The sequence below is a fragment of the Pagrus pagrus genome, assembly GCF_965226575.1.
Source record: "Pagrus pagrus genome assembly, chromosome: 10".
Classification (NCBI taxonomy): Eukaryota; Metazoa; Chordata; class Actinopteri; order Spariformes; family Sparidae; genus Pagrus; species Pagrus pagrus.
Window position 1 is genome coordinate 19,617,042 of NC_140194.1, and position 23,575 is coordinate 19,640,616.

At 40.5% G+C, this 23,575-nt stretch overlaps 1 protein-coding gene across 5 annotated transcripts in view; it reads left to right on the forward strand.

Annotated features, from left to right (window-relative positions):
• LOC311263664 (transcription factor SOX-6-like) overlaps positions 1 to 23,575 on the forward strand; it is a 115,641-nt gene that overhangs the window by 16,504 nt on the left and 75,562 nt on the right. For 3 of the 5 annotated variants that reach the window (XM_084363887.1, XM_084363891.1, XM_084363888.1), the window contains exon 1: positions 7,290 to 7,405. In XM_084363887.1, coding sequence (XP_084220013.1) covers positions 7,386 to 7,405 — 20 coding nt within the window. In that variant the 5' untranslated portion in view covers positions 7,290 to 7,385. Of the gene's footprint in view, positions 1 to 1,857; positions 1,928 to 7,289; positions 7,406 to 23,575 lie in introns of those variants that run through there. The other 2 variants (XM_084363890.1, XM_084363889.1) reach the window with 1 other exon arrangement.

Consider the following 23,575-nt stretch of genomic DNA (forward strand, 5'->3'; position numbering starts at 1 on the left):
AATAAAGAAGCTGCATCTCACAGAAGTATTCACAGGGGTGTTCCACACAAGTGTGTTTTTGCCGACTATTTGTTATCATTATTATTATCATAGAACTTCTTAGTGTACAAGCCTTTGAGTTGTTCTGGTCAGTATTGCTCTTAATTGTGCCCTGAGAGAAAAAAATGCATCTGAGAGAGAATCATTTGGTTGATTAAAGACATGAATAAAAGATCATACATGCCCAGTGTTTGCTTTTTTCTTCATTGTTCTCAATTAGCCTCAAATTGTGGAATCAAAGGCGTGTTTGTGTTGTGCTCTTTGTGCAACTTAGAAGTTGTGTTAAGGCGCCGTCATGATGCGTTGTGTCAGAGAACTGCTGCTGTGCTGTGTTGTGTTGCCTGTCTGTGTGCATGCAGCCTCTCTCTTTAAGTCTCTCCTCATCCACTTCAGTTCTTTCTTTAATTAGCAGCCTCCCACTCTCAATTAAGACTAGATCCCATCCTCTCTCAATTTGGGGCCCACTCGGGGCGGTACCGTCCTGAACACGGTACCTTCAAAGTACTCCATCAGCAGTTTGACCACTTTGATGTTATTATTTGTTTTCCTCGACCTCTGGTTTAGCAAATGGCTGTTTGTTGTGTGCACTTGTGTGCGTGTGAGGCTATAATAAGACTGACCCCGGGTTAGCTCTCAGAGTGGACTGTTTAAGCCAGCCCGTCCCAGGAATGACTAGCTGTCCATCTGATAAGAGTGATTACTTTTCCTGCCCTTATTGGAATCAATTTTGAAAGAAAATATCAGGCATCACTAACTGTATTAGGACAAATTGCGGCCAATTTTTCGACTTCAAAGCGTCATCCGAGAATCGCGCTTTTTGTCGTTTGTTAGACTTTGCGTGGCTGCGTGTGTGCCAGTGTTTGTTCAGTGAAAGTGCTGTGTGAGAAATACACTGATCCTCTGTTGGCTCTGCTGTGGACTTGACACAGGACCTCTGTTCTGTCTTGAACATCCACTACAGAGGGACCTCAGGTGGGTCGAGAGTGCATTCAGTGGGCTCCAAAAACACTTTCCAATTCAAATTTTCATACTTTGTCAAACCTCAATTTGTTGGCAGGATGCAAAGAATTTGGTCAGCATTCATTGAAATGTATTCCTCTGGCAACACACTCTTCATTCAAAGGGTTAATTCACACAAATTAATAATAAAAATTGATCCAGCCATGCAGATATTTCAACCAAGTCTGCACAATAAAGGTTGGCAGTGTACCTTTCCGCAAACCACGGACATGTTGATACTTTACATTTGATATAATGAAACTTTAAGTTTAAGTTAGCCACCACCAACCCCTCCACCTCGTGGCACAAAAGTCAGCTCAAATACATGTAATCTGAACACAGTATGACCATTTTGTAGAAATTGAATGAAATAAAAAGTACAAAAATGAAAGTATCCATTGTTTGTAGAAATGTGAAATGCTAACATTTTATTCTGGTGACTAAGCAGGATAGTTTTGGTTGTACTTAACCAGTCTCTAAGATATCTGTCTCTAAGTTTGCTGCCTCAAACCCCAATCCAGTAGGTTTGAAAGGAATTTTGTTTTTGTTTTTTAATTTAACAGCAACATCTTCTTCCAGAAACAGCGTCTCTGCTATTTCTTTGGTAGAAAGTACAGTGAAAACTGAGATTGAATTTCTCTGCAACCGGACAAAAAATCAAGCAAAACTATTAATCTGTATGGCTAGAATCTACTAGATGTAAGAAGTAGCTGAGATGAAATGACCCTTTAATCGATGCTGCTGATGAGAAACATACACGCAAAAGTTGAAATACACATGGCCATAATAATAATTTTCTTCTGTTTTCCTCTTTTTCAGGTGACGTTCATGAATTTTAAAGTTATCCTCAAGTGAGAAGAGGGTGTTGGAGTCGAAGTCTCTTATTCCTGTAAGTCTCCCTAATTGATTCCCACAAATGATACTTATTTCCTTGATCTCCCTCAATGTGAGCTTGTTCATTCTTTTGTGCCATTGTTAGGCACTTTGGATGATTGCTTCCACCAAATGGCTGATAAGAATCTCTCATAGAGAACTACATCATTGTTTCCTTGAAACTGAACAGAGCTTCTCCTGCTGGTGTTTGAACACACCTCGTTTTGCTGTGGTTGTGTTAACAGAGCAGCACGCAAAGTCTAGTGTGCGTATGTGTATGTGTGTGTGTCCATGTAAGCAAAACTGTGGCTGACTCTGTGCATGTCCGCTGCCTTTCTCTCCTCCATCGGCACATACAGAACGCTTTTGATTTGTTTCACAGCAAATTCAGACCTCCACTCCGGTTAGTATTCTGCCCTGTGCACCCTCAATAGCTGCTTTCACTTGGGTGAAGAAAGGGGTCTTTTAAAGACTCTCACAGGCATCACTCCAGGAACCTTTCAGCGCCGGGACCTACAGTATGCCTTTTAATGGACTTTCTCTCTGTGAGCAATAAAGATTATATCTGGAGTCAAATAGTGCTGTAGGTAACACTAGCCCAAATTAAGCTGGTGAGGTCGCAGTGGCCGATCTCAATGGATTCAGCAGAGACAGGGGACATATGAAATGTACAGATGGGAGAGGTTGGAGAAAAGAGTGATCTGACCATCTGGCTAATCCCCCTGTTTAAGAATACTTATTAAGGCCCTCTCTAGTGGCCCTTGAGCCATGTCACTGCTAGGTCAACAAGTGGCCTGTTTGATTCTCACTGGCAATTCATTCGCAGAGTGGACAGACGAGCGTCAGTGTTTTGTTGTGGTTAATAATCAGTGTCCTGCTGGTGGGTCAGGGAGTCAATTTTCAGAGACTCGATTTATGGCTAGTTTAAATCGTCTTGTATCACTACCTGGAGGTTCAGACCCATTAAGGAGTCAGAAGATAGATCTTGGATAAATCTTTGCCCCTTTTATTCTTGTGAATTATTGCATTTTGAAATCCTTATATTCCTCTTAACAGTTTTAAAATATCATAATCTGAGGAGGAAGATTCAATCTAGTTGAGCTGGCCAGAACCTTCTGACCGATTCAACCAGTGGCAAGATGTTGAGAGTAGACGGTGTGTCGGATATCACCATGATGGTGTTTGTCCCAGAACATCATAATTAATGTTGTTTCAAGACCAACAAAACAGAAAGAAAAAAAGAGAAACTAGGTTTAGGCAAAGAAATACTCTGGTTCAGGAAAACATGGTTTGGGTTGAAATAAACCCTTTCACAGTGTTCTTTTTCCCAGAGTCATTTAGCCATTATGACATTACAAAAACATGATTGGTCAGTTTCAATGATGGGCCTTGGACAGCATTAATTATAATGTCAGATTGTGCACAAGTAGCCATAGCTGCTGTTTAAGCATTTGAATGTGAAAAGTGTTGAGAACCATTATCTAGTGCACCTAACTGATGTAAAATCTGGTAACAGAAGATTATATTTTATGGCTGAACAGCATAAAATAAAGTAAACATTACAGTTATTGCCTACCATCCATTTTTTTCCCCTCTGTATAATCTGTAATTGTGTCATGATTGGGGAAAACCGGACAAAAAGGCCCCTTGTAATTCCATCAGACTCTCTTAATTTCATCAGTTCATCTGGAAACTTGAAATCACATTATTGTCTCTTTTAACATGCAGTTGCTTTTCAAATCTAATTACATGGCGGTAAGATGACAAGTGGACCCTCCTAACAAAATTACAGTCTTTATAGGGGACCGATCGTGTCGTGACAGCAACAATTTATGGTATCTTTGTTTTATAGGACTGTGGAAGGAAGAGACTGCTGTGTGTTGGAGTATTTGAAAAAAATCAAGGCCTTGACTTATACTGTATCTAATGGCTTTGATAAGAAGAGCTGCGATGTGTCTATGACTAATGTTTCAGATGATCTGAAATCACTGGACGATTCACAAAATCTGTCTTGAAGCAGGCTCATATTGGTTACAGTGTGTTTACCTTCAGAGTGTGGAGAACTGCATCCACATTTTTATTTGTGTATCCAAAATCTGTTTAGTGCTCGACTTGGAGAATGAAATCCCAGCTCACTTAGCCCTTTACACAACGTGTTGCTCTAGCATGGCATTTATAGATATATCATCAGAGATGTACAGTATATGCTGAACTCGCAACATCTTAAAGGAGAAGTTCACCCAAACATTCAGTCATTATCTATTCACCCACATGTCCATGGAGAGTTTTGTAGTCCCCAAAACATTTCTAAAACTTCACAGCAAGATAGCCTTGTGGCTTGGAGAATGCAATACTGTTGTTCACTGCTGTGAAGCTCCAGAAATGTTTTGTCGACTACAAAACTTCACCTGACTCTCCATCGGCATGGAGGTGAATAGATAATGACTGAATGTTAATTTTTGGTTGAACTTCTCCTTTAAATACAGCTGTAAGTAGCAGTTGGAAAGACTTTGAGAAAACATTTCAGCCTCTTCATACATCATTACAGGCCTATTTGCAGAGCTCTGTTGTAACACATAGTTGCTGTAATGGCAGTCATTTGCAAAGAGTTAGAAAAGTGACCAGACAGCAAGCAATCATTGGGCTGATTTGTGGTAAACTAATGAGCTAATGAGCTAATGAATCCACTGAGGTTACCTGTTTGGCTTCACCCAAAAACAATGTCCTTCTCTGCTTTTTACTTTGGCTTTGTATGTGAACTTGACTGCGTTACAGTGTAAGACGAATCAGCGCTACTAACAAAATTTAGTGTCGTTTCTCAGTACTTAACCTTATGTTAACAGTGAGTTATTATGTCCTCTTGAGCTTGGACATTTAGCTAATTGATCTGATTTGTCCACACATATGAAACGTCCACTTACGTCTAGAGTGGACAGAATGCCTTGCAAGTTTGCGGTAAGAGCTCCATTTAGATGTGGGATAAAGGGAGCTGAACTTGAGCGATCTGCTACGGCCACGCTTCAAGTCGGCACATTCGTTCATGCGTGCCTGCTCACCCGCACATGTGCGACAAGTACATATGTTTGTGTGTTATGTTTGTCGTTGTCGTTGTTTTCCAAGCTGTGTCTGTGTCAATTTATTTGTGTTTGTGCTTGCATGCGTGTTTGTGTTTTGCACACTCATGCCTCATCAACATCGCGTCTGAGGCCCATCTGGTTTGCTTTGAAGAGGCTCGTGGAGCTGCAGCGGCTGGGGCTTAGAGGCAGGGCCGGGCCAGCAGCGGTTCCTCCCCACTTACACATTAATCCACGGTGCGAGGCCCTCTGCCAGCAACAGTATAGAACGACCCTCGTGGCTACTTCCCAAACCACCCAAGCTCATACCCCACTTTCTCTCTTCTATTGCCCTTGAAATGGGGCCTGCTCTAAATATTATCTCCCCCTGTGCTTTATCCCTCCGTTTATCCCTAAGTCGGCAGAGAGAAGAAAGGAGCCGTGGGGCTGAGTCACTTTTTCCCCTCTCTTCTCCTCTCTCCAAAACCACAGGCAGCGGCAGCGGCTTCCTGGAGATGAGCGCTTTTGTCTGTTGTGTGACCGCTGCGGCTTTAGGCAGATCCTCCTCTGATGAGGTAATGCACAGGCTAGATGAGGAGGCAGAGTGAGAAAGGAGGAGGGAGGTGAAGGAGGAGAGCAGCCCTAGGATGGATCTATATTTTAACCTTTGATTTATCCAGGGAGAGGGTCTTTAACTGGGATGCATGCTCCTTTTCAGCAACACTTGCTTCACATAGACACTACCGCTCGTACTTGGAAGTGGCGAGTGGTGCCTGCCGGTCTTCTCCGCTGCAGTCGACAGCGGAGGGAGGAGAAATCATTATGCCTTTATGTAAAGATTCCCCCAGGTGGTCATGTTTTCCAAGATGAAAATTATATACTTTTCGGGAATCGTGGTGTCAGTTACTTTGAGTATGAAATGTGGGATGATCTGATGGCGTAGAGTAAAAGCAGTGGATAGTGTTGGCAGGTGGGAAGAGGGAGCGTCCCTGTTTGTGGCATGTTGCTCCTGGTGATGAGTCAATATGCCTGGAGAAGATTGTCAAACCTCCAACAACACAATACTAAAGTTTGTTTGTCAACTGACATGTTTTGCGATGGGAAATTATTTTTAAATGTTATGCGAGCACATTTTGATATTGTGCAACAAGTGTGTCTTACACATCGCTTGTTGCCCTCAAATGCGTTGGATACAGGGTTCTTCATGATGAAATGCATACATAGGGAGAGTAAGAAGGGAGATATGAGTGCAACATTTGTTGACGAGACTTTTTGGGTCAGCATGTCTTCAGCAGCGTACCTGCAAACACTCCTGCAAACATTTTAGCCAGAGCCTCCCTATTTGGAGCCCTTTCTCCTGCTGTGCTCCTGATTGGTAAGCCCCACCGCTCTGCTCAGTTTGCTGCTGAAAATGGGTGAAACCGGTCCCAAGAAGAAGAAGTACGCTTCCAAATTTCACTCATCTTGGTGCATGACTCTCCCTTTTATTGGCATTTGCCTTGTGTTTGACTTGCTCGTCCTCTTCTTTTTGAACTGGCTCCTCAACACACACACACACACACACACACACACACACACACACGCTGTTCACAATCTTTGCACTTAAAATATATATTTTTTGTGATTTTAAAACCAAATTGTGACATGACATTTTATTTTGTTGAAGTATAAACCTTATGATGAAAAAAAAGACTAGCTATGTTTCAGAAAAAGCACATGCCACACACACACACGCGCGCACACACCCAGCCCAAGTGTAGGAGTTGGCAGGGTGGAGAGAACTGTACACGGGGAACAGGCGGGACTGAATTTGGAGGAGAGCAGGGAAAATGTTGCAGTGAGGTGAAAGTAAATGTGTTCTTGAATTCTTTCTTACAGTGATGCTTTAATCTTCTATTTTTTGGGGGGGAAATCAGTTATGACTATGATGACTGAGCATAAACAATTGTGCTTTCAAAACAACAACAGGTTCAAAACAAAAATAAAGTAGATGATTTGCACATCAACAGATACGGTTAGAAATCTTTCAAAAATGTATGAGTAATTGTAACACAACTAGTTTATTTTCACACCATTCCTGACTGTGTAAACTGTTGCGAAATGAAGATAATTCAGTGTTTCTATTGCTATTAAAGAATGTCTTCATAGATAAAAAAACGAGTGTAAAAAGTGTGAGATGATTTGAAACAAAGTTCCTAATCAGCTTTCACAACTGGCAATAACAAAGTTGGACAGAAACTCAGCTTGCGTGTATCTGTGAGTGTGTATTCAGCTACATTCACTCTGCGTGTTTAAACTTGTGTCTTTTTTCTCATTTCTCCGGTGACAACTGTGACAATCTGCTCGGACTTCTGGCCTCCTGTTGAGGAATGCCGCCCGACTTGCTGACATTCAGGATAATTGCTTCCTGTTTTAACTGTCATGGGTCATGAAGGTCAGAGGTCAGGGTCAATCTCAGCTGTTGTGCTCTGGGCTACAAAGGTCGCCACACCTGGTCCTTAGATCATGGTGATCCAGCATATTATTCTCTCCAAACAATTTGCTTCTTCAGCTTGTTACATTCTTCAACATGCCTTAGCTGGAAAAAAGTTGTTTTCAGCAGGTCTCCTTCAACAGTTCATTAAAAACAGAGGTTTTTTTTAAATAGCTTGTGTTTGAGTCGCTTCTGTGTGAGGCTGGGACACAAAGCACCACCTCAACAATGTCTCTGCTGCAATGCTAACACCTGTTTCTAAGAGACTTGTGGCAGCTTCCCATTTGTGAAGACTACTTAACTGACCCTGAATGCAGCTCGCTACCAAGCACTAACAGCACTGCATCCTCATAATTACAGTATTCCCATTACAGTAAAAAACCTGCACCTCATTTTAAAGCTGCCATCAGCCAAAATTAACTGACCTTAATGGCTGCTGATTGCATTCCCACACTGGCCAACCCCCTCCTCCATTTTTAGTGATCTGATCGTTTAAGTACATGCTAGCATAATTGAGGTCTCCTCCTTGATTAGATTTGCACCAGCTTTTAACAAAGCCTGCTCGAACTTAATCCAATGAGCCCCATTGTAGGGAGAGCAGAGGGATGACATCGCTCCTGGTTAGCTTCAAAATCAACCGAGCCGTCGAGCAATTAGAGGCTACGCTGATAAAGAGGCTGGACAACTAAAACTAATGACACAATGTTTCTCAAAGCACAAAAGATAACAAGTGGACAATTGAGCAGTAATTCAGAGCATGAATTAACTTTTTATAGGCTTGGAAATTAGAATTATTTCCATGATCTTTAGTTCAAGGCTTTGATTCACAAATAAACTTAAACATAAGGCAGGAAGCAACAACGACAATCTTTTCTTTTTAATATAAAAATAAAAGCAGTGAGGCATAGTGATTGGCATTGATTGGATTTTAATATTTATTTCTTCAGGTTTGTCAAGCTAGGGCCTGTTCTGACACATTGACAGACTTCATGTCACTTTTCCACTAAAGTCCTGCTTAATCTCTTCCTCTTCTGTCTGCTCAACAAATGTATCTAAATTAGTCTGAATGACGCTGGTGGTGAGGCATGTCCATGTCTTGGAATCCACATCGTGCACTCAGCAGACCTGACCCACTGGGATGGGAACAAGCAGCCCAGCAGGGAGTGGAGGTGTCAGCTGTGGCTGCGTCCTCTGGTGACACCTGCCCGCCCGTAATTACAGTTAAAGACTAACTGTCCTTCTGACCTGTGGCTGTGTGTCACACTCTCAATCCCCTAATCTTCTCCTTTGTTCTCTGTCACCGTCAATTAGTCATGTACCTGGAGTCAGCCAGAGGAAAGTGTGTGTGAGGATACGTGCCCGTGCTTGAAAGCTTTAATTACACTTACTGTTAAATGCTGCATTTACTGTAAGTGTCAAAAGTTGGTTGCATGCATGTGAATTAGAGCTCAACAGAAAATTAACCAGCAACTAAGTTATTTTTTAGGCAAACGTGCAGAGAAACACACAGTTTTCAGTTCATCAAAAGTGATTATTTGCTGGTTTTCTCAGTCCTACACGACAGTAAATTGAATATCTTTGGATTTTTAGGGGGTTCTGGGAAGTTTGGGATGCACCTTTTTCACAACTTTTCAAAAAACAAATGCTTAACTGTTTACTTGAGAAAATAACTGGCAGACAAAATGATAATTGAAAAAAATAATTGTTAATTGTTAGCCTAAATTTGAACTTTTTTTTCAATTTATTTTTTGAGTTCTGTTGAAGGATGTTATAATTCATGTTGAGAAAGTTCTGACTAAAAGGCTAAAAAAGGAAATCCTTGTATAAAATAAAAAATGATAAAATCATTAAAATCCTTTAGTTCTTCAAGCTCTTTTCAAGAACACACACCTGACACAGGTGATGTTTATCTTTATGTCACCTTCCAGGCATGTATGTGTTATTGGACTTGATCTACGACCAGATCAGTGTAGAGATTAAGAACAGGAAGCGTTTTGACTGAGCCAACACTGTTTTTCTCTCCACCTCTTCTTCCCCGTCTACTCTGTGTCAGTAAACCCTCCTCTAGTCTTAACAATAGGATTTCACACTCGCTATAAATAGGCCTGAACAAGTCAGAGCTCACCTGTTCAAGCTGTAACTAATCCAGAACTATTTCCATAGTTCCCCTTGAGGTTTAGTGATCCGGCCCATGAGGTGCCAGAGGATGAACAGGCATGCTGGAGAGAAAGACATAAAGAGAGAGAAATCATTTTGAATGCAGGCCCAGTTAATGAGTGGCTGTTTTGGACATCAAAAGCTGTTGATTGCAGTTTCATGATGCTTTTGTTTTGCCTTTCTGAAGTTAATGTACTTTATGAAACTCTATCATTTAAACTGGGCAGAGCAGCAATAGCAGGTCAGAAAATGGGCTATTTGCACACATGCACTGTAGCACAATAAGACTGTATTCCTTTTTGACATGAAAGCGTCTACAGCACCTTATCTGGGTTGTGAGTTTACAGGAGATTGTTGACAGTAGCTGATACGTGGTGCGATAAATGCACTTTGATTTACAGGGGAAACAAAGCAGTATTATGTGAGCCAGGGACACTTAAGACTGGAGTAACTGTGATATGAACACATGCCAAAATTTATGTGCGCGTGTTGAAGAGGGCAAGCAGCTCCGGAGTATGTTTGTCAAAGCCTTTGGATGAGGCTCCAAAATGCTTGGCTCCCTTTCAAATGCTGGATCGCCCGCTGATAATGGAGACAGATTTTTAATGTGGTTGCCAGTTTGTTGTTATTGAAAGATACATGTTTGGATATGCAGTCAGAAGTGCTGTGTACAGAAAAAAAAAAAAATACGAATGCAAATGATTTATCATCTGGATTGCTATTAATTTAACCTATGGAGTCTTAGTCAATAATTAATGTCTATTGGCATATGACCCTATATGCCATACAGTAAACAGCATGTCTCATAACTATGTATGAGATCTTGTAGTTGGCTAATATACGGCTGAAAGGCCCAGAGACAAGCCCTGGGTCTTAATAAATCAGCCATATCTAATGAACCCCCTAATTGTGATTTACAGCCTGCAAGACCAGTGCTGCGATGGAGAGAGTAATGGCCAAATAGAAAGAGAGAGAGAGTCCAGGGGAGCAGCAGGCGAAAATGAAACGCAGCTTTATTAAAAACGCTGCTCCCTTCCAGCAACTGTGAAATTCTTGCTTGAGTCTCATGAGAGATTTGTCAAGATATGATACTTAATGCGATAAAAATCACAACAGCTGGACGAGAAACCGTTACACTCGCAGTCCGACAAGCAACAGAAAGAAAAAGAGGGGATATTTATACATTCACTTAAAGTACTAATCCACCCGCTCCAGTTTCTGTTTTCAATTTGTCATTTGTGGTGATTGTGCTGTTTCAGTGGGCGCAGCACTGTGACGTGCGCTTGCTGATGTGTCACTTTGTTTGTGCTGTTTTGTTTTTTCTCTATCCCTATACAATTCTTCTCCTATTTATTCCGAGCTAACTGAAAACATGTGGCACATTGCTTCTGCGCCAGAATATTTTTCTCATTAAAGACCTATCAACATGGGCCGTTCAAAACAACAAATGTAAAAGCTTTTATGAACTGTCTTTGCAGCATTATCACTACTGTTTTAAAAGCTACCGTGTTGTTCAGATTGATTAAATTGAGCAGCAGAATAGAAAATTATTGATAGGAAAGTTTATTGCCAGACTTTCCACGCTTGACGTCAGGCATGTTGGACTGAACAGCCCCACCTGAGTTCTAAATATTTGCCCTGATTCAAGGGCTTAAGTCCATGTGAACAGCGGCTGCTGTGATTGGCTAGATTAACACCCTGCATGTTTTAAAGCGAGGCCTTGTGCACCGTGAACAATGTATATTCGCTGTGGGCAGGAAAAGTACAATGGATACCTTGTAGCACCATGCAGTGTCGAGAGGCTCTGACCTGCAGCACACACTCACACCTCTCTACACTCAAGTATGTGACTGCGTGCATGTGTACATGTGTTTTTACATACTCCTGCTTATGTTCATATTCCAGAGAAAGAGAGCGTGACTTATTCACTTTCCTCACAGGCTGAAGTGGCCACAGAACTGCCTCTTCAACATTTCTGCACTGGATGTGTTTATCGTATATAGGCCACTTGTCCGTAGTATCAGATATATCTTATCGACTCGCACGTAACTGTTTCAAATCACCCAGCCTGTTTCCCATAATACACATGTACAGCTAAACACACTCACGTAGACTTTATAACGAGCGGCTTCAGCCCGAGCAGGGTACACACCATGGAAAGGATTAGTGTGGATTGTGACAGCTCGACATACCGGGGGACACTGACATGCCTCCGACCGCCAAACAAGACAACTGCTCGAGGAGAGGAGAAGAAGTTTCATGCTGGTTCAGCATCAGTCCTCCTCTGCCTCCTTTAAGATGCTTTCAAGTCTATCGTGTAACTTCATTCGTGTTTTACATCTTCAGGATTTATTAGACTTTCTCTTTGAGATTTTACAGAAGGAAGTTAAACGATCATTTAAACTTATACATAATGCATCATCACTATTTGGTGAAATTTGATTAAGTCAAATTTGTCAAAAGAGCAGGAAAAGTTCATCGTCATCTGGAGCCAATCCTAAGAAAATGATCTCATGGTGCCCTGAGAGACACATCATAAACATATGTACTGTAGGTTATTTGTCATGAAATAGGAGATTGGATATAAAATTCTTGAAGTTATGAATTTCATATCTCAGACTGTGAAATGATGCAAACATCGTTGTATAATATTGGTTGAATTTAAGATTATTGGAGTGTTGCACTCACCCTAACACCATCTGGTGCATCTGTGTCACATGAATGCCTGATATGTTAAAACATTTAATTACATACCCACACATCTCCCCTCTTTCTCTTGACATGCCCTTATATGTGACACTGCCAAAATGTGTAGAAATTAAATCCTGTGTTTTTAGCACAGATGACTTGTTAGAACCATCTGTACACATTACACATTCAGGGCAGTCAATAATTAAATAAAAATATGTTGTTTTCTGACTGACTGAAAGTAGCATGCCTCTGAATAATGCAGCCATTTCATGCTAACAAAGCTGAGGAAATCCTCAAAGCTCTTTCACAGATAGGGAACAAAGCTCATTGTCAGAGGATAGAGAGGCAACTGGGATTACAATGGGGGCATCCAGTGAAACGACTTGTCAGTCCTAATCTGGGATTAGTAGGCTTTCGCGCCTCCTGGGCGCTCTAAAAGCCACCTGTTTGGACGCTCCTGCAGATGATGTTACACTCCAGAGCTCCTTGTTTGATTCTAATTCTTTTGTTTACATCAAAGTTTTAAATGATTTTGTTTTTCTATTTTGAGGAAACAATCACAAACACTCAGGTCTATTCATAAATATAGTTTACAAATAGATCATTAATTTGAATTTGCTAAACATTAAAGGTGTATATAAATTTGTCTTAATGGCTTTAAGCAGTCTGATCCACTGACATTAAATCTCTGCTCCAGTGCCACTTAACCATTGGTCTTCTTTAAAAATGCATCCACTTTTATTCTAATTAAGATGGCACATTATCTATGCCTTTGTTTTTCTCATCTGCTGCCAAATCAACAACTGAAAGTAATTAACATGTATCTTAATTGTTCTCCACTTTTGTGTTGTAGCAAGATTTTTTTCCCCTTGTGCCGTCATGTCCACTCAGCTCAACATTTACTGAATTATAAATGTGTACCAGAGATAGACAAATGCAGTAGATTACATTGAAAAACAGTAAACATGGATGTCTGATGATTGTTCTCAGCCACGGTGAGACCCTAGTGTCCTATAATGACTTATTAAAGCTCACTTTTTTCTGCTGCTAGCCTCAGGGCTAATGCAATCACTCTAAAAAATGTGTGAGGGCAGCTGTCGTATCGCCACGGGCTTCTGTCATGACTTTCTACTTTTGATGTCACCCTGAAATAGACTTTGCCAATGATACTTTTGAAACTTAACCCTTTGGTAAATTAACCCACTTTGATTGCTTAATCTGCTTAATTTATTTGACGTAAAGCATCATTCCTTCGGGTGTTCTATAAAAATATCCAGCTGCATCTTCTTTTTGGACGGATATTGAGTGACAGTTAATGTCCTTTTTCTTGGGAAAAGGGCATCCATTGTTGTATATATATTCTTAAGATAATAGGATATCCTTGTGTTTACAGCTACTGTCACCTATATGGAAAGGTCACCCCACCACAGGGCTTAGAACTTGTGCAACAAGCTTATTTGTGCATCACAGTGGCATTATGTTTCTTACCCAAAGAGGTCAAAGGTAACTGGTGGGATAATAAGGATCTTGGCTCAAAGTGAGAGGACATGTGGTGGTTCGCTGCTGCATCAGCTCATGCTGGTAAACAACGAATTACCTCCTGTAAGGTGTTTGTCTAATGGCAGGCTGCACAAGCTTTAAGCTGATATAGATCAGAGGTAAAAAGAGGACAGAAGAAATAGAGATAATGAGGATAGTGGTAGTGGAGTGAGTGTTGTAGAGATGTGAATGAAGAAAGAGGATGCATTAAAATTGATGTTGACTGTTCATGGGCATTTATATCATTGTTGAGAGAGAATGAAAGCTTCCTTCTCTGCTGTCTTACCAATGAAATATTTGATACCTAATACATTTGTTAGTTTATAGTGGCTTCATATCCTCAAAGGAGAACTATGTCGTTTTGGAGGAGAAATTCAAACTCAGAATTTTAATATTTATGATATCAATGAGGTAATAATACAAACGCAGAAATATTTATTTTTTCCATAACTGAACAAACAAGCTGTTTCTCAGAGGAAAATAAGAAAAAATACATAGTGCACCTTTAAGGCTCAAGTTTATGTTCAGGCCCTCCTTGAGAAGACTTTTGGGTTTGTTTGTGGCATGCAGCTCAAAAGTTGCACTAATAAAGGTCCAATTTGTAAGAAAAAAGTTATTTTTGAGTTTCATTCCCAACTCGTCAAATACTGATGCTTTCAGATTGTTGTGTGGTCAGCCGCCATTCTAAAGTATCAATATTTGACGAGTCGGGAATGAGACTCAAAAATCAACTTTCTTACAAATTGGACCGTTAAATGTCATTGTATTTGTATTTGTCTGATATGTTATTGAGGTGTCAGTTTTTGCTGGCTTTTATCGCTCATGTCATACAGATGTACTGGTTCAAACTGCTCCTGGTTGGTTTAGGTATTGTTATGTCCACCTCTAGCAGATCAGCGGTAACTTGTGGGGTTCCTCAGGGTTCTAGTCTCGGTCCTCTTCTCTTCTTACTGGTTCTGTTCTATGTCGGTTTTCAACCTAGATGCTATCCCTGGGTCAAGTAATTTTTTTCAATTTTGATGTTTCTTTGAAATGTTATGCTGAGGATATAGAAATATATGTCCTGAAATCTACCACAACTCTCCTCTGTTAACTCACTAGAAACCTCTCAAACAGTCTTCGATTAATCGAGTAATCTTCTGATGCAATCAGTGAGATAGTCGTCGGGCCTCAAGCAAACAGAGAGCATGCTGGCAGGCTATACACTGTTGGATTTAGTATATATCGCAAACAACCGGCTAGAAGTCTTGTGGTGGCTTACACAGATGTTGAAACATCCAGGACTCCCCCCAGTTATAGAAATCACAAAACATATTGCATGATGACAAAATGTTCATACCCAACAGCAAGTAAAATATGTGTTATTCGGCTTTCATTGTTTGTTTCAATGAAGTACTGTATTAAATCTGCTCTTTATAGGCCGATTTTCTGTGTTTATATAATGGCACAGCTACCTGGACAATGTGGTCTACTTTAAGGATTAACAGACAAAATATTCACACTGTGGGACTTGTAACTACCATGGGCGGGAGGTAGCAGACAAACAGTCCTTTTGAGCTACTGAGTGTTGACTTTGGTCTTCAATGGTTTCTTCAATGGTTTACTCTGTATCGTTGCCACGAAGTAGATAAATGTATATGTGTACTGTATTTGTGTTAGCTCGGGGTGTGTTCGCGTGCCAGGAAAAATAACAAGCACAAGGGAGGGTGTTGGTCAATAAGGCCACTTCTGGATTTCTCGGGGTCTGCGGTTTTGGTCCGGGTCCCTGAACACAGAGACCCGGCATAGCGGTGTGTGTTTACGCCCACCGTACAAACGACGCATTCATAATTTTTTGAGTGTTCCATCATTGGCTTTGATTGAGATTTTCCATCGGCCGGACTAATGGAGACATCAAACCCCATGTTTGCTCCAGGTGTCCATTTGATGAGAGACAAAATCCCTAAATTACAATGTTTGTTAATATTGAAAAACTCTGTAGACACTGGATGAAGTGAATTCCTCTCCACATTTTCCTCCATGGAATAAATAGGGAATATGTTTTGGCAATTTTATATTTGAAGAGATTTATTTGAAAACCAAATATTGAACCACCAATTTCTCACAAAATAATTACATGCTTTAAGAGAGAACTTACTAAAAAATATTTTTGATGCTATTAGCTACCTCAAAATCTTTGCTTATAGCATTTTAAGGTCTTAAACTACCTGTAACTGTGCAAAAAGAAAATGTTTGTCGATGTCAGTTTTCACCTTTCATCTAAAATGAACGTCTGTTCAGAGATTTTCTGAACTAGGCTGATGCCAACATCATGAAACGGATGCAGGGAATATCCGCCAGCCAATAATCAACCAGCTAATACCCATCTTATATGAGTGCCATCTTCCTGTGGGACGTAGTGCAAAGTGGCTGTGCCACTAACCTCCTGAACATGTGTTCATTAGTGTGGTGTTTCAGCATTGAACCTCCCAAACATCACATGTCAATCAAACATCGTTGGCACTGTGATATCTTTTTCTTCTGCTTTTTCAGTTCTTTTCTTTTTCTGGTCAGTGACGTTGACTGTCACGGTAACTTTAATACATTCAGTATGTTTAGACTTAAAACTCTATTAATTGCAATGGCTGTTCGTGGCTAATACAGTGATGATCTGATTAAATTGCAACTTCCTAACAGACCTAAAATATCCAGAGCTAATAAACGGATAGCCTTGATATAAAAAATAACTCAGTTTTACAGTAGACAAATGTCTGGCTGTCAGCACTCATAGAAATGCCCCAAAGGTTCTGTTTTTTCCAAACAAACTGATGATAGGTTATAACGTTAGAGTGCACAAAGACAATCATTTATGAAACATTAAACATGTTGTTGCTGGCTGATGAAAGTTTTGCGTCAGCTGGCCTTCACCATGACCACATATTTAATTGTTTTATGTTGTGGTTTCAAGAGTTGTCGAATTTCTTCTCCTCACAGAGGCATATAATATCTTTAAGTGGGGTAAAAACCGAAAGATTACAAATATTAAAGATTTTCAAAGATAACAACATTCAAACATTCATTTCAAGTTGAGTTGATTCAGTTTTACTCCATACATAGCCTGAATGCTGTCCTTTTGCGTGTGCCGTGTGGTTGTAAATGCGGTGTAAATACATAGAGCTCTTCAATGTAACATACTGATGGTCATACAATGCCTTTTGTTTACCTGAGAATTTGGTTGTGACAACTGATTGATGTACGGGTTACTCTGACCCGATCATCACGCACAGCATCCGCCTTCTGCTCACCTCCCTTCATTGTTTCACTTGAGTCATGAAAAGGTCAGAGAATACCTGCAGTCGCATGCCATGAGCACCAACAGCTTTGAAATAGAGCAGCTACTTGTTGGCTCTGCTGGCTACAGAGCTGCCTCTTACAGAGAAATCCATGTTAATGGGCTGGAATTTCGGAAAACAAAACTGCTTTTCTTGCTATTAAGGCAGTGACGAAATCGGCTGGTTTGGGGCTAAATGGCGTTGCTATTGAACATTTCTATTTTGAGCAAAAAAGCCGGGACGAGGGAATCTCTGGGAGAAAACAGGGCAGAGTGTGTGTGTTCACATTCCACATGTCTGACCTATGACAGTGCCCTCTGTTTGCAGCGCTCTGCGATGATCTAATGAGAGTCCAGACAGACCCAAGATTTAGGAGCTGGGAGAGCCGTTCTCATACAAGGCCAATTCTCTTCACGATGATTTTTTTCATTTATTTATCCAGGGAAAGTAACTGAGCACACATGTTCTTTTTAGCAACGCCCTGCTACTCATTGACACCTAGGAGTTGCCTGATACAACCGCAGACTTTAACTGATGACCACCAAACAACTTACTTTCAGCAATTAGGTTTGAAAAAAGTTGCCATGTAGTAGGAGGCAGGGGGTCAGATGATCGACGCTGGTGTAGGATCCAGCATGTTTTCTTTCACTCAACCCATTCAAGAGACCAAAAGCTAAGATTTCTCGGCCTTTGATTTTGATCATACTTTGATCTTATTTTTGACTTTTCACTTTTACCAAAGTAATTTTTGAACACAATATCTGTACTTTTACTCAATTATGACTCTTTGGATACTTTGATATTGGGTACTGACACAATGGCAACATTGCTAAAAAAAAAAAGACCCAGACTTTCCATTGTGAACCTCCATCACAGTATACAGACTTCCTGGTTCAGTTTTGACCTGCTGTTCTTGCCATAGATTGCTTAAACAGTTTTTGTCGGTAATGAGATATTATTGCCAACATTATGGATGTGTTTACTTGGCAAACCTTGCTGACTACTCAACACAACAGACTTCAGCATAGCGTTGCTGTGTCACCTGATCTCAGCAGTTATTTTGGTCAGTTCAACATTATTGGTATGGACAGAAATAATAACAAAAATAGGATCCAAGTTGTAATAAACCAGAATTATCCCTTAAGTGCCTTGATTAAAGGGCACAGAATGACAATTGTATTGGATGCTATTGCAATTATGTCATCTTTCCAGTGATTTAGCGAATACATTCTCTGTTTTCTCTCCATTAAACCTTCAGCTTCCCTCAGCTTTTCTTTCACTGTGTTTTCTTGTTGGGACTGTCCAACACAGACAAACAATCCCAAGGAAAGGCCTCAGTTTTCTTTCGCCCTGTTTTTTTCCCTCTCCTCTTATTCTCTGTCTCTCTTTCTCTTTGGTATTTCCCACTTCCTCAGTTCTATCCAGCTGGGACGGCTGGAGATTTTACACCCAATTGGTCGAGTCGAAGGCCTTTGTCGGAGCCCTTCTCTCGCTCCACAAGTGGCAGAAGGGACCTGGGTTGTGAATGGCGCTTTGTGTACTGTTTTTCTAAGAGGGGGCCCTCTCTCTCCCGCTCTCATCTGTCACAGGTCCCTCTCCGTCCACGCTCCACAATGCCTGATTGTTTCTGCCAAGTCGCCAGGTTCCAGGCCAGATCTGAACAACACTTTCCTGCCAAATTCCGACCCCGGTTTTCGTTTTTCTTCCGCTCACAAAAGGATTCTAAGTTACTGTCCACGTTTTAGAAGGGAACTTAGCTAGCTGTCCACCAGCAACAGTGTGTTTGTCGAATGTGTCTTTGAGATAAAGGCTGTAAGACTTCCCATAGGCAACAAAGGAGGGAAGGGAACTTAAACCAAAATGCTCAAAGAGAAAAGTAAGTAACTTTGCTGAGCATACCTTTATTGTGATTGATTAGGTATTGTATACAGCACATAATAGTCTTATACAACTGAGATGTAAACCCTACTTGTGGCGTGATCACAACCTGACTTCACGCTCTTAAAAAATGTATAAAATGCTTGAAAAATAAAAACTATTCACTCAGTGTATGCTCTGTTTAGTTTTTAAGCAGTCATCTCACCAGTATCACTTACCGAGAAATATCTAGACGGGAAAACAGCTTTCAGAGGAAAGAGTTGTTGTTTTTGTAGATGTCTGACAATCTGAAAAGGCTTTTAGAGAGCCTCAAGGCGATGTGTGTGAAAAATGAATTTGTTTTTCAGCTATCAGTGTAACATTATCGTTATATTACTATTTCCTGAGAGTCTCTCCATGTTGCCAAACTCATTCTTTTGTTAGTCTCATTGGGAGAAGGTTGCTCCTTCAGCTATAATCACTCAATTTCTTCCTACGTCTCAGTAGGGAGGGATCTGATATTTCCAGGCATAAGAGCTGCGGTCAGACGAAAGACCGACGTCTCTGAAATGTTTATCACTTTTTCAGAAATTAAGACAAATACATGCTTGTTTGCTTTTTTTTTAGTGCAGTGTTGTTCTCTTTAACAGATTCAAAGGGAGCCTTGTTTAACCATAAAAGAATGTTTAAACTTCCAGTCTGAATAAGAAAAACTTGCAGTGATAATATTTGTCTGCAGAAGTAGTGATGTCCGGTTTTTTGTAATGGCTGACATCCGAAAGTACAGCACAGTACCTCTGTTTTTCCTCATGTCATGACAGTAGCAGCTGCATGCTGATGGCAACACATAAATGGACTGGATGAGAGTTCTTCCTCTGTTACAGCACACTATGGTTATACCTGATGTTTGATACTTTATTCTGATGCTGTTTTATAGTTATCTTACAACATGAAGACAATTTAGGGAAAGATCATGTTTTGGCTTAAAATACCTATTGTGGTTGTCACAAACGAGGCTGACGATGTCCCGATTTCCTCTGAAAATTTTTGGTTGCGACAAAAAATGCTGGAAATGTCCGCAGCTCTTCCTAAAACACCTGGTTTTGATGCCACACAAACAGATGGAAATGTCCAGAGCTCTCCTTAAGAAACACTGGGTATTGAGACCACAAAAACAGATTTTATTTATTATGAATTTTCTCCACAGCTCCTTAAAAAAAAACCACATTAGATGGGAACTGGGCTGTTTGTTGCAACGAACATGGCTGGAGATGTTCTGACTTCCTGTCAAAAATATCTGTTTGTTTGTTGCCACAAACGCGTTGTCAGAAAATGTTAAAATGCCATGGTGCCACATCAAAATTATCCAGTGGTTTCACACTTACGAATGTTGAAACACAGTCTCGAACTGCAACACCAGCTTGCCAACCTTGTCACCTGTAACTCCACCACCATCCCCTCCATCTGCAGACATGAAAGTGAGTTCATAAACATGTGAACGTGCTAGGACACGTACAAATGTGAACGTATCAGTGTTTTTCAGAAACGTTAACTGCCAATACTTTATCCTGGCAGCTGGGCCATTGTAATCAGCTGTAATCTTGTTAAACTGTGCAAAAAAATCTACACTTTTATTAAAAAGTTTATTTTTGGTGTTTAAAAAAAACCCTCCACTTTCATTCCAACAAGTCACGCGACAAAAACTACTGTAGCTCCTAAACTCAGCACTGAATTCGTGGAGCTTAACATTTGCCAGATTAGTGAAACAATGGAGTCATCGAATGTTATACTTGCCTGATGACGACTGCATGAGGAGTATTGTTTTCCTGCCCCAACCAATCACAAAAAGCCCTGTGGCATGCTTATCAACAAACCCCTGTACTGTTGCATGATGAAGCCATATCAGTGGCAGCGAGTTATGGGGCTGGGCATTCCTGGCCATATGAGACACCAGTTCCAAGAAACTAAGTCTTAAGCTCCCCCATAAACACAGCACCAGCAATATTGTCGGCTAAATATAGGCTCTCCTCTGCCTTCTCCCTCCCCGGCTCCCCATCTCTTCTCTCTCATCGCTCCAGTGTGGATTGCAGAAGTTGATCGTGGATTAGTGATTTGGTGTTTGTTGGTTGTCTGCGGGTCTTAGAATCTCGTGTACTCATGATGCTGTGTAAAACAACGAAGGTCTGGAGAAACTGAAACCTCCAACTGATGCCTGTTGCTATTCCTATCAGTCAAATTAGGCAACGGTGGCAAGTTATAAAAATAAATAAATGAACTACTAATAAATCTTTGAGCATTACACGCTCAAATTATTGCCTGCTCCATTAGAAAATGACACTGGTGAGAAGTTGCTAAACGATGCTTAAATGTTTTGTGGCGTTGAGGAGTTGCATAGTTGGATGATGTTTATCTGTGGGTTTATCCTTATGAGCTAACTCTTTCATGTAATCATTTTATCCATTCTTAATATAAAGCTTTGAAGTGTAAGTTCACCTAAAAATGAATATTCAGTCATCATCTACTCCCCTCCTTGCCGATGGAAAGTCAAGGGAAGTTTCGTAGTCCACAAAATATTTCTGGAGCTTCACAGCAAAACAGTGTGGCAACATTCTCCTAAACAACTGAAGAAGATGGGGACGTAAAAAATAGACTGAAGCTAAAAGGCTTCTCCGGAAACCTGGAGATTCCAAATTGATTGAAAAGAGATAATTTACAATCTTGACACACAGTCGAGCTTGTCTACCCACTTCAGATGTGATGCGTGCCAACACTTTAGCAGCTACAGTGAAGATTTTGGCTTTTGAAGGGTTGTAAATAACGTCTTTTTCAAATCAATTTGAGATCTTGGGGCTATTGGAGGCTTGGATTGTGTTGAGACGAGATGGAGCCATTTTATATGTTCCCATCTACTTCAGTTGTTGCAGAGAATGATGCATTGTGAACACTATTTTGCTGTGGGGCTCCATGTTTTGTGAACTACGAAACTTCACCCTTACTTCACCTTACTGAATTTACATTTTTAATTAAATGTTTTCTGTCCTTAGTGTCCTTAGGTAGTGTTAGAAAAATCTGTAATACTTTTATTATCAACCTTGGGAACAGTATAGCCTGAAAAGGTTGAATCACAGTAACCCATAGAGCCTGTAAAAATGAAGAAAAAAAAAAAAACTGTTGAGAAATAGATAAAAATTGAGCATGAATGCAAGAAAAGAGTAAATTAGAGAAGTAATGCTTTTCAATCTACACCAGAAAGTGATGTAGTTATGATAGGGTGCTATTAATGGTCCTCCAACCTGTTCAGGTCAGAGTTGAGTGAGTCTGAATGTACATAGCGCTTCTCTGATTTTACCTTCTGAACACTGTGCCTTCAGTCTGAATCAGGTAGTAAAGACAACACACACAGAACATCATGACCCTCAGAATCACTGTACGACATTCAAGCTCATGTAGAAATGAGCTCTTTCAGATGGAACATAACAACTCACTCAGATTTACTACAGGAGTTTTCTTAAATGTTAATAAACCTCACACTTCACTTGCATACACTTTTCCTGTTACATTCATGTTTCTTTTTTTTTTTACAGACATTCTCCGTCTATTCAATCTTTTTCCTCTCAATTTATCCCACATTGACATTTGACTTCAGTCTGTTATTGCACTCTTTATCAAATCCCGCTGTAAATTTTGCATTTATACTTCTATATACCTTTTGCTGCCTCCCCACGCATGCACTCTGCAGCCTTGCTCTCTCCCTTCAGACATTTGACTGAGTGTCAGATTTACGTTTAAGGGCACCCGGGAGGCTGCATATTTCAGAGATGGACGGGCTGCTGTGATTTACTGAATGCTAACACTGTAGTAGCAATCGGTTTTACCTTACAGGAGTTGTGTGGAGCGGTCTGTTTTTAGGAATCAGGGCAAAAGCAAATTATAACAGTCTACAACCTTTCTGCTGAAATCTGCAATGTCAGTTATCGCAAGGTAATTTTGTGTGAGTGTTTGCTTCTGTGGAATTGTTTCAGTGTGGGTCTGTTTATGTATGTGTGTTATTACTTACAAGGTCCCAATTAGCCACATAATGACAGAAAGATGTAGAAAAATCCTTTAAAGTGGGCATGTTTTTAGATTTAAATTAAGAATTTAGGGCCGAGATTAGGATACAAGAGAGAAGGGTTAAAGGAATAAATGTGGTCAATGAAAGTCTTCACAAAGGGAAGTCATTACAGTAAATGATGTATTACCCTAATGACTCACCCAGCCTGAGGCCTACGCTAGAAAACAGAGAGATTTTTCCACTGAAACTCTGCGTCTGCTTTTTTAACAGCTCTGAGGTGATGAGAGGCCTTGATGCTGCTTAATAGATTAATAGATTATCCCCATGGCAGAACGTGCTTAATGTGTGTGTATGCGTGTGTGTGTGTGTGTGTCGGTGTCGGTGTCTGTGTGAGAAACATTCAGCATGAATGTGTCATTATAAGTTGCTCAGCATGAGCACGGCCGATAAATGCCAAAAATATGATATGTACTTTAAATTGCTTGCGTGTGAGCGAGCTGTAATTACATCTTCAGCATCCATGTGTCTG